At 39.5% G+C, this 12,362-nt stretch overlaps 1 protein-coding gene across 3 annotated transcripts in view; it reads right to left on the bottom strand.

Moving 5' to 3' along the window:
• The window catches only part of LOC121637220 (ataxin-7), a 36,720-nt gene that overhangs the window by 14,962 nt on the left and 9,396 nt on the right, over window positions 1-12,362 (bottom strand). For 2 of the 3 annotated variants that reach the window (XM_041981232.1, XM_041981234.1), the window contains exons 3-5: window positions 9,852-10,064; window positions 9,590-9,658; window positions 3,427-3,531 (exon numbers count right to left, since the gene is read on the bottom strand). In XM_041981232.1, coding sequence (XP_041837166.1) covers window positions 3,427-3,531; window positions 9,590-9,658; window positions 9,852-10,056 — 379 coding nt within the window. In that variant the 5' untranslated portion in view covers window positions 10,057-10,064. Of the gene's footprint in view, window positions 1-3,426; window positions 3,532-9,589; window positions 9,659-9,851; window positions 10,136-12,362 lie in introns of those variants that run through there. The other variant, XM_041981233.1, reaches the window with a different exon arrangement.

Below are 12,362 nucleotides of genomic sequence, written 5' to 3'. Positions count from 1 at the left end.
ATGATATATCTTAGAAAGCTATCACATTCCTACAGATGATATCGAATTTATTCTTCACCAGCCTACCAAGCTCTGCATTGCAATCCTCATGCATCGTCCTGTGTTGGCTTATGAATGAAAACTGACTGTAAACCAGAGCTCCAGAGTAACTTCTTCCACTAGTAGAGTGAATTTTGAGACTCACCTATATCAACATTCAAAGTCAATGTCAGTCACTGGACCCGCACCAGTTTGCCTACTGCAGGAATAGGAGTACAGAGGATGCAGTCTCCACTGCACTGCACTCTGTGCTCACACATCTGGACAATAACGCATACGCACAAATGCTGTTTGTGGACTTTAGCTCTGCATTCAACAGTCATCCCCTCCAAGTTGATAACAAAACTTGGAGAACTGGGCATCAACACCTCCATCTGTCACTGGATAATGTTTTTTCTGACCAACAGACCCCAGCATGTTAGGTCAGGACACACCTGCTCAGCCACCATCACACTCAACACAGGCGTACCACAGGGCCTCTCACCCATGACTGCAAACCTGTACATGGATCTAACTCCATCATCAATTTTACGGACGACACAACGGTGATTGGCCTCATCAGCAAAAACATTGAGACAGCCTACAGGTAGGAGGTACAGCATATGGCCGCTTGGTGTGCTGACAAAAACCTGCTCCTTAACAGCAGCAAGATGAAGGAGATCATTGCAGACTGCAGGAGGAAGAGAGGAAGCACGCACAACCCCATTCACTTAAACGAGATGGCTGCTGAACGTATCTCCAGCTTCAAATTCCTGGGGACCCACATCTCAGAGGACCTCTCCTGGTCCACAAACAGCTCCAAACCTGGTCAAGAAGGCCCACCAACGCCTCTTTTTCCTGAGGACACTGAAGAAGTGACACCACATGTCTTCACCCATATTGGTGAACTTATACCGCTGTGCGACCGAAAGCATCCTGATCAGCTGTGTCACAGTCTGGTACGGGAACTGGTCTGTCGCAGACTGCAAGATGCACAGCGCATCATAGGGACTCCACTTCCAGCCATCGAGGACATGCAGAGGAAGCGCTGTCAAGCTCACAGCATCCTTAATGACTCTTCCCATCCTGCCCAAAGACTGTTTGCTTCTTTGCCCTCCTTTGCGTTCCAGGAGCCTCTGGACTAGGACTAGCAGACTGAGAAATAGCATTTTTTCCAGAGCTGTCTCCTTACTGAACTCTGCCCCTCAATGACCCCTCGTCCTACACATCGCTGCACACTCGTCATCCCCTCTCCCCCATCACTCCTCCTGGTTATACACATACATGTCTTTCACTCATCTGTATATTATGTCCATAGTCTAAATGTATAGTTTAACTAATGGTCATTGCACCTTAACCTGTATAATTTGTGTATTGTAATCTGTAAAGTATACTTATATTTACAGCACTCAATAATCTGTGTATTATGTCTATACTGTCCACATATGACTATCAGTATAGTATGTTCATTGCACCTCAATGTTCATAGCATCTCAATAATCTGTATGTCTATAGCAAAGCACTTGTATTCAAGCCTACAACGTATCACACCATATATATATATATATATATATATATATATATATATATAAATAAAAATTGTCCCCTCGCCCTCCGTGGGCAGTCTCAACCATCCAAGCTCGGGTCCTCTACCAGAGGCCTGGGAGCTTGAGGGTTCTGCGCAGTATCTTGGCTGTTCTTTGTCCAGGGATCTTCTGTAGCCGCACTTCCAATTTGGAGGTTACTGCCCCGAGTGCTCCGTTGACCACGGGCACCATTGTTGCCTTCATTTTCCAGGCCTTCTCAAGTTCTTCTTTCAGGTCTTGGTATTTCTCCAGTTTCTTATGTTCCTTTTTCCTGATGTTGCAATCACTTGGTATTGCGATGTCAACCACAACGGCTTTCCTCTGCTGTTTGTCCATCACCACAATGTCCGGCTGGTTTGCTATTACCATTTTGTCGGTCTGGATCTGGAAGTCCCACAGGATCTTAGCCTGGTTATTCTCAACCACCTTCGGAGGTGTTTCTCACCTTGACCTCGGGGCTTCCAGTCTGTACGCCGCACAGATGTTCCTGTACACTATACCATCTTACACCCTGCAGTTCTGTGCTGGATTGTCTCAGGGGCCTCTTTGCACAGTCTGCACCTGCATATATATATATATATATATATATATATATATATATATATATATATATATATATATATATATATATATATATATATATATATATACACAAAGCACCACATTTATATTGTTTTCATCTCAACTTTGTTGCTAATCACAATGCACACAAGGTGAAACTGTTTTCCTCCTGCAACACAGACACCATTTAGTAAGACTGCATTTACTGGCTGACTCATCAGTGGATGTGTTTATAACTAAATGTCAAGCAATTTTAAAGCTAAATTTTGAAATGCTGCATTAAATGAAAAGCACATCACATCCTTTCCATTGTCTGGTTTGGAGACTAAGCTGCATAATGCCACCACCAGAAAGTAGAATAGGTGAAATTATACATCTGAAGAAAAAAAAAAGCAGTGGTTGCTAACTAGGAACAAATCTGGAGAACAAAAAAGCAAGCATAAAATTTTTATCCTTAACATATAAGAGAAAATGTAAAATGATAATCAGGAAAATCTCTGTTGATCATTCACTGATCAACTGAATTTGATAAGAAAAAAAAAGCAGTTCTTCCTTTAAAACCTGAATTTCAAGGTCATTTCAATCAGATTTAGGAAGAATGTTATATTCTCACCTTCGAAATGCTGTTGGTGAATGTGCTGCAGTTTCATTAGTGCATCTGTGCCTGCAAAGTTTACGTATCATGTTGTTGTTGGGCTGAATGAGTGTTTTATTAGTTTTCTGGCAAACGTTGGGCCACACAGTCAGCAGTTTGAACAATACATTATGTTCCCCTTTTTGCAATATATCAGACAACTTATGAGACATTTCTATTGTACTGTAGTTCTTTGCTGTTTTCAACTGTTAGATATTTCTGACTTTAGAAGCTCAAAAAGGTCTTCAAGATTAAATATTTTAAAGATTACTGGCAGTAGGAAGGGCTAAGCAAGAGAAAGCATGGCAGAAGATGGGTCAAACGTGGGGCAGCTGTAGCTCGGGAGGAAGAGCAGTCATCCACGTTACTTTCATATTTAGATGACAATACTGTCTTCACCCTACACTGATAAGATGACACACTCATATTTACTCTCTAATCACAAATGGACACATATACACAGACTTACAAAGTGTTTCAGACGATGCACGATTAAAATAAAATAAAAAAGATACCGTTTCAAAAACTGGTCCCAAAAAGCAACTAAACCGCTGCAGTCAGGACTCGTGCTATAAACACATATAAACATCAAGCTGAATGTTTTCAGACTGTGTGTATAAAACTTACCGTAGTGTGCTTGGAAGGCTTGCGGTTTGACCACATGACCACAGTGGCTGCACATCACCAGGTAGAAGTCGTCCTGGGAGGGACACTGACCAAATATGGGCATGTCTGTAGACAAAGCAAGAGTCAAGCAGAGAGGGGGCACAATGTTAGCAGAGGAAAATAAAATGGAGCTGTATTCACCTGCTGCCCCAGTTGGCAGACTTTCTCGACTACGGACCATCCGTCACTTTCAATCTACTTTGAAACATCCATCATTTGTTGCCATTGCATTGCTATAGCCCAGTTTATGACAGGCTGAATTGGATTTCTTTTCTTTCCTTTTCCCTTTTTGCATGAACACAACAAAAACAACAAACCTCACAGAAAATTTGCAAGTGCCTGGAAAAACAAATTTAAACTGAGACTCGTAACACGGGGGAAAATATCCGATTATTAAAAGATTCATGTTTATAATATATATATTAAAAAAATAATATGAGAACTTAACAAGCACAATCTGAACAAGGAACTTTGCTCGTACTTGGGAGTGACCTGCAAACACAGACCAGTAACGGCTCTTGACTCAGTAAGGAGAATAGTGATAAGATACAGAAAAATAAGTTAAATATAGAAATTGTGATAAGAACTATGAAAAGGTTACCTGCTGTCCCTCCAAACAAAATGTAGTAAGTACACACAGCATGGAAGATGATTTGTTTATCCATATTAAGAGTTTAAGAGTCTAACTGGTAGACTTAATTTCTACCCATTCATTATTTTTTCATAATAACTTTATCTTATGAAGGGCCTGGAGGCTAACCCTTTACAAATGGTCAATAATTCATCATAAAAGTAATCAGAAGACACACTGATAAACAATATATTGTTACAGCCCTGCAGCATATATAGACAAATATACATAAGAATGTCTCATGCATATAAAATCCTTAAACATTCCAGGCATTAATACACCAATGAGGCAGGTATTCTCGCAGGTCACATGACCCCACATTATCAAAAATGTATTGTTTTGTGGCAATCCCCCCACCCAACCCCATCTTTGGTAAAAAAAAAAAAAAAAAAAAAAAAAAGAAAGGAATCACACTGGCAGGATTTCAACACCATCTTGGTCGAGGGAACGATTTTTTTGGACTTTATGTAATGAACTACACAATTGTTCAAATTGGTGAAGTAAAACAAAAACACATTTAGGAAAAAAAATATAAAGCTGTGTGTGCATATATATATATAAGAAGCACTTTATAGAACCATTTTGAGGAGAATTATCATTCCACAAAATCATCATTGCATTCAAGGTAAATGAATGGAACATCTACATCTCTGTCCATCCAATAACCACACTTCACAGTTTGTAAGCCACTCTTAAGACAAATCTGCTCTTCACCAGAATGTGATCAAAATTTACCCTGGCGCAGAAAATCAGAAACTACCTAATTAAAGAGGCTAATTAAGAGATTGCCTGGAGCGCCGTGATGAGATGAGCAAAGAGGAGGACACAAGAGGAGAGAAGTGGAGCCCCACTCCAAGACATATTCTGCGAGGGCTGTCAAGGGTTCTCCAAACATCCCTGGCTGAGTCTGAAAAAACAAGGACCATTAAGCAAAGACCATATAAAAGCATCTACCTGCTGGGTTCCCTCTTGAAGAGGTCAGTGGCTGTCTTGTGTGGATGAATTGAAAAGGCTGATGCTACTTAATGTGTCAATTGTTTGAAGCGCCTTTGCCAAGTGTCTCCTTCAATAGCTGTGGAGTGAAAAGGCTTGTTTTGCAGCATCTGGTGTCTGCCACAGAGAAAAGGAAAAGTCTACACTCTATGAACAAAGGCATGTGCATTATATCAAATTGAAGTAGACAAGCTGACTGTGGTGCAAAGCAAACAAGTGCAGATATGTGATCTAGAGGATACCATTTACTGGTTGCCAATTGCAAAAGCACAAGCTATTAAAACAACTGCCAAATGCTGCTGTAAAGAAGAAACTTTTACTTAACTTTTCATTTGGTTTAGTATACGGCTCATTATTCTGTACCAATGCCAAATTGAAACTATGATTACAAAGCAAGTGTATTTGCTAAATCAATAATTTCCCATATAATTTTCATTTAAATTACACCTTCCTGCAGTTCTTTCACTGAAACATACCAGAGATTGTAGCAACCAATAGGCAAACTACATTTCCTTCCTGGATCAATAGCAAGGTCAAACAAGAGACTCATTTCCAAACTGCTGCTGCAGTTTGCCTGAACTGTGCTTCTAACAGGTTGCTCAACTATGAAAGCAGCGCCATTATATAGCCTTATTTCTCTTCATTCAGCAGTCTAGATACTATTGGATGGTAGCGCTGAAATGGCTCAACTTCAAAAGTGGTGTAGTGCCACAGCATCTGCCCTATTTTCAGTGTCCATTTTCTTCTTTTCTAAGGGGGAGGTGAAAATGTTAGAAAGACAGGAAGTCACAGTGCAGAAGAAACAAGAGGCAAAAAAACGTAGCCGAGGCCAGAAACAAGTGCAAATAGGGGGGTGGGACTGAAAGAGCAGAGAAGCAGGCCAAAACCTCAGCGAGAGACAGGGAGGCTGAGAGAAGAAAGCCTGTGAGAATGAGACAAGGGAAAACCATGAGTCTAGTTCATTTCTGCATCCTCATTGACGGCAGAGACAAATGGTCTAGGTGGGATCACCGCAGCTCGAGCTGCTTCCGAGCAGCACACATGCTGGCTCAGTCTGACCCGTGGCTGTCGTTGGCACTACATTTCCCAGTTTCACCAACTGTGACAGCATCACTGTAAAATTTATAAAAACATGCAACAGAGTGGTGAATTCATTAATCATTAATTTCTATCCCTCTTTACAATGTGTGTATGTGCGTGTGTGTTAATTATCCATGTGTGGTAGAATGGCTGTTAGACCACAGGAGGAATCTGGTGGTGAGTCATGATAGAGAGGTGTAGTCATCAACTCGTTATACCCCCGACTAGAAGCACACACAGACACAAAGCTTCTATGAGAACAAACTTCTGCCATAAGCAGCATGTGTTGATCTGGACCGCGACACAAACAACAGTCACTGACACACGCTGCTACACGATCACAACGTCAAGCAAGCTGCATATCGAGTGATCTAAGCTGCCTCAAATATTATAATGACCACTCTGCTTTGTGAAAAATACTTCCTTTGACCTGGAGAGGCATTGATCTCATACTCTGTCAAACAGCATTTCCACAACATGATGCAGGTAGTCTTTCTGAAGCCTGCTTACCACCTAAAATGCGATCACATACATTTTGTGCCATCCCATCCGAACCAAATTATATGCGATACTGTGTTTGTCACTGGGGGCTTCTAGGAATTTGCTGCAATGATCTTAGGGTAAGTACACAGCACACACTGTTGACCAATGTAAATGCAACATTAGATAAAGCCCCCCGACAAATAGCTTGTAATTAACCCTTTAAAACAACTTGTGAAGAGAGAAGGAAAACTAAAGCTGGAAAACAATATGATGATATAAGAGCGGGGCAAAATCATGGGACCAAAGAGAAGCTTGCCATCTTTCCTGAAAGCTTTTCTCTGTGTGACACAGCAGACAAAGACTCGTTTGGCATGCTGGATGATAACTTGAAATGCCCAAATTCAACATGTAAGCCCTCCAAATTTTAGTTGCTTCATTCAGAAATTTGTCTAACTCTGTAAAATTTATCAACAACAACTGCTTGGTAGACAACTGACTGAATAATGATGTTGATGTGTGTAGAAGCTTCTCAGTTTTTCCTTACTGGTGCGATTTGTACTGCCAAAAAATAAACACAAATATTTTTTAGATCAGAAAATAAGATTCTTATTTTTTACTCAGTTTTGTAGCAGAGCTCAAAAGGCCGGATGAATCTTAATTTGATGTCCCAGCTGCCATTACACCAAGGTCACATGTGTCATGGCTCGCTCGTGTCCTTGAACAAAAGATAAAAAATCTGTCTGGGCAGTGATTTAAAGCACACATATCATGCCTTTAGCTTGCAAGCTGATATAACTTTCTGAGCATTTAACAGAATCTTTGTGACATGGTTTGGACAAAATACCAAACAGCGATCATACACCTACATTTTCCACCACTATTTACATTTTAGGGTATGGAACCACTCACTTCCCTCCACCCCTGTCTTTTGTGAGGTCTACCTCTACAACCTTCAAAGCACATAGTTACTGTATTGCTTAAAATCCAGAATATAGCCTGAGAGCTAACACTAGCACACGCAGTACAGCCAGTTCTGACAATCACCAGCAAAACTGATCTGTCTATAATTCAGCCAGGGACAGTTGCTACGATCCCTCCCTCTTTTAGGCGTAACCTCGTTATGATTTATGTGTTGTACTACCCCAGTTTGTTAAAATGCTGCGCCACATAACAGGTAGCTGGGATTCAAACATCATGTCAAAATTACTCCGTCACAAAGATAAACCATTCCATAAACCCCCAAATTCAATGTTGGTTTATTCCTTAGTGTCTGGATTACATTTTCAGAGGCTAAAATTAAGATCTGTTGCTTATACGGGATACTTTCTATTGATGTTTTTTTAGTTTATTTTAGTAATAACAGCTACTGATGGTACACTCATACAAATGGAAAATAAGAATTTCCAACTTTTGACTTGGAATAAACAAAAAATGTTAATTAGAATTCAAAAAGCAAAACAAAAGAATCCTGACTTTCCTTTCTTAAGTGCAGCAAATAAGCATTATTTGAAAACAAAGGTGGGTAGAGATAAAGATAAGGAAGATGTGCAACTCTGCTCTGACCAGTAAGGTCAACACTGATGATGCAAAACTCTACAGCTCATTGAACAAGTTATGTTCAAACTCAGAGGGCATCAGAAAAAGTGCCGGGATGGTGTTTTCTGGGAATTTTTTTATTGAAATAAATATATTCTCTTAATAAAAAAAAATCTGATTAAATGTTTTTAACTAATGTTACCATTAAAAGTTGCTTCAAATGTTTCCCAGCTTAAAAATGCAGTGATGCTTAACGCCTTACTTTAAAGAAGTTGAATATTAAAATGAATCATGGAAGTAATTTGGATTATCATTCAAATTTGTCTCCTACAGCCTTTTTCACTCAGTTTATTATGATCAAGTTTTAAAGTCTAGTGTGTTCCTTATTTTCTGAATTGACCTTTATTTTAGTCTGCAAAGAGGACAAAACAGCTAATAAAGGTGTTTCCAAGAAAATCGAAATGTGCACTGATTTGAAACATCACTGTGAGGCTCAGGGGCAAGTTAATGTCTGTATCTGTTGAACATTTAATGACAAATACTGTCCTTTCTATTCTGATGTACTTTTTTCTAATAACCTTCAAAAACCACTGTTAGCCTAACCCTAAATTATATCATTTTAAAAAGAAAAAGGATTGGCTTAACGTGCGATTATAGCTATGAGCAGGAGCATGATTATCACGTCAATGTTATCAGAAAGATTTTTTTTCCCAGGAGTGGATCCAAACCTGCTGAGTTTACATGTGTCATGTCTTTATAATTTCTTATATATATATATATATATATATATATATATATAATCAATTATTTATTGTGGTATTCTGTGAAAACAGTTTTACTTTGTCGTATTTTGTGTTGAATCATCAGAAGAATCAGGATCTTGTTATAACCATTTTTGCTGATTAATACCAACAATATGTAAACAATAATTCTTCTTCTTAAGTTATTTTGAAGTGTTTGCTTCCTTACAATTCTTAAAGCAACTAGCCTTGATGTTGTCAGCAGGTAACGGGCAGGGCCCAGAAACATTCTTTTTATAGTTTTTATATTTAAAATACCAGAGATATAGATGCTAAATAATGAAGTTGACACATTCTTCACAAAGAAAACTACCTAAAATTTCAATTTAGGGGCCTATATTTAACTACTGTGAGCCTTATATATTAAGAATTACGTTATTTTATGTACAACTGTATATCTGTATTGCACTAATAAAAGACAGGTTTCTGTGAAAATATGTGGTTGTCCAGTCTGTTTTTAATCCGCATGATCTACAATACGTTTAAACTGTACGACGCGTGTAAAGTGTTCGAGTCCGTGTGTTTGTGTGCAAACCCCCAGAACCAAAATACACCTTTGGCCCTAGAGCGAAGAAGAAGAAGAGAGAAAAAAAACACTCACCTTCTCTGCATAAACGCATGGCTTCTCGATTTTTCCCCAAGTCTTTGAAACTTTCCTCATGTTCGGCACCTGAAAATGAGGCGATCCGACACAGAGACAGATAAATAGTTGCACTTGCTTGTCTGACCGTGCTGTTGCTACCAGTAGCGTTTCTTCATATTCAACCAAAACTGCAAGCAATCGGCCGAAAAAAGGACAGCACTGGAAACTGTCGCGCTTTGCCTCGCTTCCTCGCGCAGATTCGGGACGCTGGGGAACTCACCGTCGTGTCCGTGGAGTTTGGTGGCGTCGACCCAGTTGCTCCAAGGCTGTCCCAGCATTATTTCAGGACTAGGCAATGATCTCCGCTCCGCAACAGTCGCCATTGCTGTGGAGCCTTCTCCCCGCTGGATCTGCTGCTGCTTCAGCTGCTGCCTGGCCGCTCGGCGCTGCTCCCCCCTGACGTCATCCTCGGCCCTTTCCGACATTCTTTCCGCTACAATGTAACAACATAAAGAGTCAGCTTAGCTCGCAGTCGGGTAGGAGGGTTTTTTCCTTTTAAATTTAATTAATACATGTATTTATTTAACCGATCGACTCCGGCAAATACGGGTTATTTCTTGTCCTCTGCCACTCAAAAAGTAAAAGTTTAAGCATTTTCACATGTAAATAATGGCAAGTGTCATATAAACAATGACATTTAATAAACAAGTACAAGTACAAAGCTTAAAGTGCATATCTGCCACCTTTCATTTCTTGAGTGTATATATTGTTCAAAATATGCAGAGTTGATACAGAAGTAGCTGCATGTATTTAGTTAGTAAATTGTATTGCGCTACAGAAGTTATCTTAGAATGTACATGTTTATGTTGTTAAAAAGTGCATTAAAGTTGCATTTATATGGGAAAATTCGAGGCTACGTTGTTTAAAAAAAACAATTTGGTTTTTCAATGACATGACATTTCTTTCAAAAAGAATCTTTTCATGCAAGGGAATTTTTTGTGAGTTATTTTTTTAATTATGTCCAAAATCGGTTTACTGGTCTTAAATAACATAATATAAGACATTGAAAGTTGTGCTCAATGAGTGTGCTTACCAGTGATATCACTAACAGTACAATACTGTCAAATAATATTACAACCCAGTTTTTAAAAAAGTTGGGCAAGCCATGTAAAATATAACAACAAATTAAATAAAATTTAATATAAATTAAATAATTCCCCAAAAAATAAATAAATAAATAAAAAAAAAAACACCACTAAATGCTGGGCAGGGTCATTTTTACAGAGAATTTATAATATAAAATATATGACTTAAGGTGTGCATTGCTGATCTTTGTTTGCTTGATCATGTTTCATTTCATGTGATGACTGGAGGCAGTATTTTTGCCTTTGAAAGACTCAACCTCTCTGAGATGCTCTTTTTAAAACCTGGTCTTGCAACTGGCGTATTAGTTAAAATTTCTCAAAAACAATCTAATTTCTCACTTCCAACATCTGATATGTTGTTTATCTTTCTTGTAAATTTAATCTATCATTCATTTTCTGTTCCGCTTTATCCATTAGGGGTCGCGGGGAAGCCGGTGCCCAACTCAATATTTAACAGGTGAGAGGCAGGGTACACCCAGAGAGACAAACAACCATTCACGCTCACACTCACTCCCAATTAACCTAACATGCATGTCTTTGGACGGTGGGAGGAAGCCAGAGTACCCGGAAAGAACCCATGCATACACAGGAAGAACATGCCAACTCCACAGAAAGGCCACCTCCCCCCCATACAAACCCCCTCCAGCTGAGGCTCGAGCCAGCGACCTTCTTGCTATGTGGCCACGGTGCTAACCACCACATCACCGTACACTCCTAAATTAAACGTAGTCTTCAAATAATTTGCAAATCACTGCATTATAATTTCCTTGTTATAATATTTACCATGACTAGACTTTTCACTGCTTCACCATCAACTGGAGACAATATCCCATTAACATGGCCAGGATCAGGTATTTATCATTGCTGTTCTGTGTCCATGACAACTTCCTGTATATGTGTGGGTGTGTAGCGTGGTCAATGCATTAGGAGTCTGAGTGCTAAACAGAGCTTACCTCCTAACAAAGTAGCAAAACTCTCAGCTTTAAACTGATTTTGGGTTCATAATTCATACACATGGATGTGACTCTTGCCATCTTTCCTGTTACCTAGGTCTTGTGTTTTGCAGTCCATGTCCACAAACTAACAGAACCGTGTGCAAAGAGTTTCAAACAATTCTATAGAGCTTCAGCGCTGTTGCGTTGACAGGTGAGATACTTCATCAGTTAGTAGCATTTCTACTTCTGGTTTAGTTGAGCTGTGGAAATTTTTGTTCCTGGATGCACAATGATGCAGACTTTAATTTATTTTTTTTAATTTAAGGATTTTGGGGTTATAGTGGTCTTTTATTTTATAGTAGCTGGACAGGAAAGGTTGGTTGGTGATAGAGGGGAATGACGTGCAGTGAAAGGCCCCATGCCAGGACTCGAACCTGCACCGAGGAGCTGTAGGCTCTGCAGATGAGGTGGCTGCTCAGACCAGATGAGCTACACAATTACCCCACAATGGTGCAGACTTGAACACACTTCAGATTTTGGGTACTTATTCATACATTGTGTGCATTTTGTCAAATCTGTCTTACAAAGAGGTTGGTATTACAGCTATAATGAGAAGCCACATCATCTGTTTTCACTGCAACCTGCAGCTTCAGCCTCAAGGAACCCAAGCCAGCCAAGAATATTTGAAAAAAATCTAAGACATCAAGTCTG

The sequence above is a fragment of the Melanotaenia boesemani genome, chromosome 3, assembly GCF_017639745.1.
Source record: "Melanotaenia boesemani isolate fMelBoe1 chromosome 3, fMelBoe1.pri, whole genome shotgun sequence".
Classification (NCBI taxonomy): domain Eukaryota; kingdom Metazoa; phylum Chordata; class Actinopteri; order Atheriniformes; family Melanotaeniidae; genus Melanotaenia; species Melanotaenia boesemani.
The sequence above is the reverse complement of the archived record's forward strand: the minus strand, read 5'-3'. Positions and strand labels throughout refer to the sequence as shown.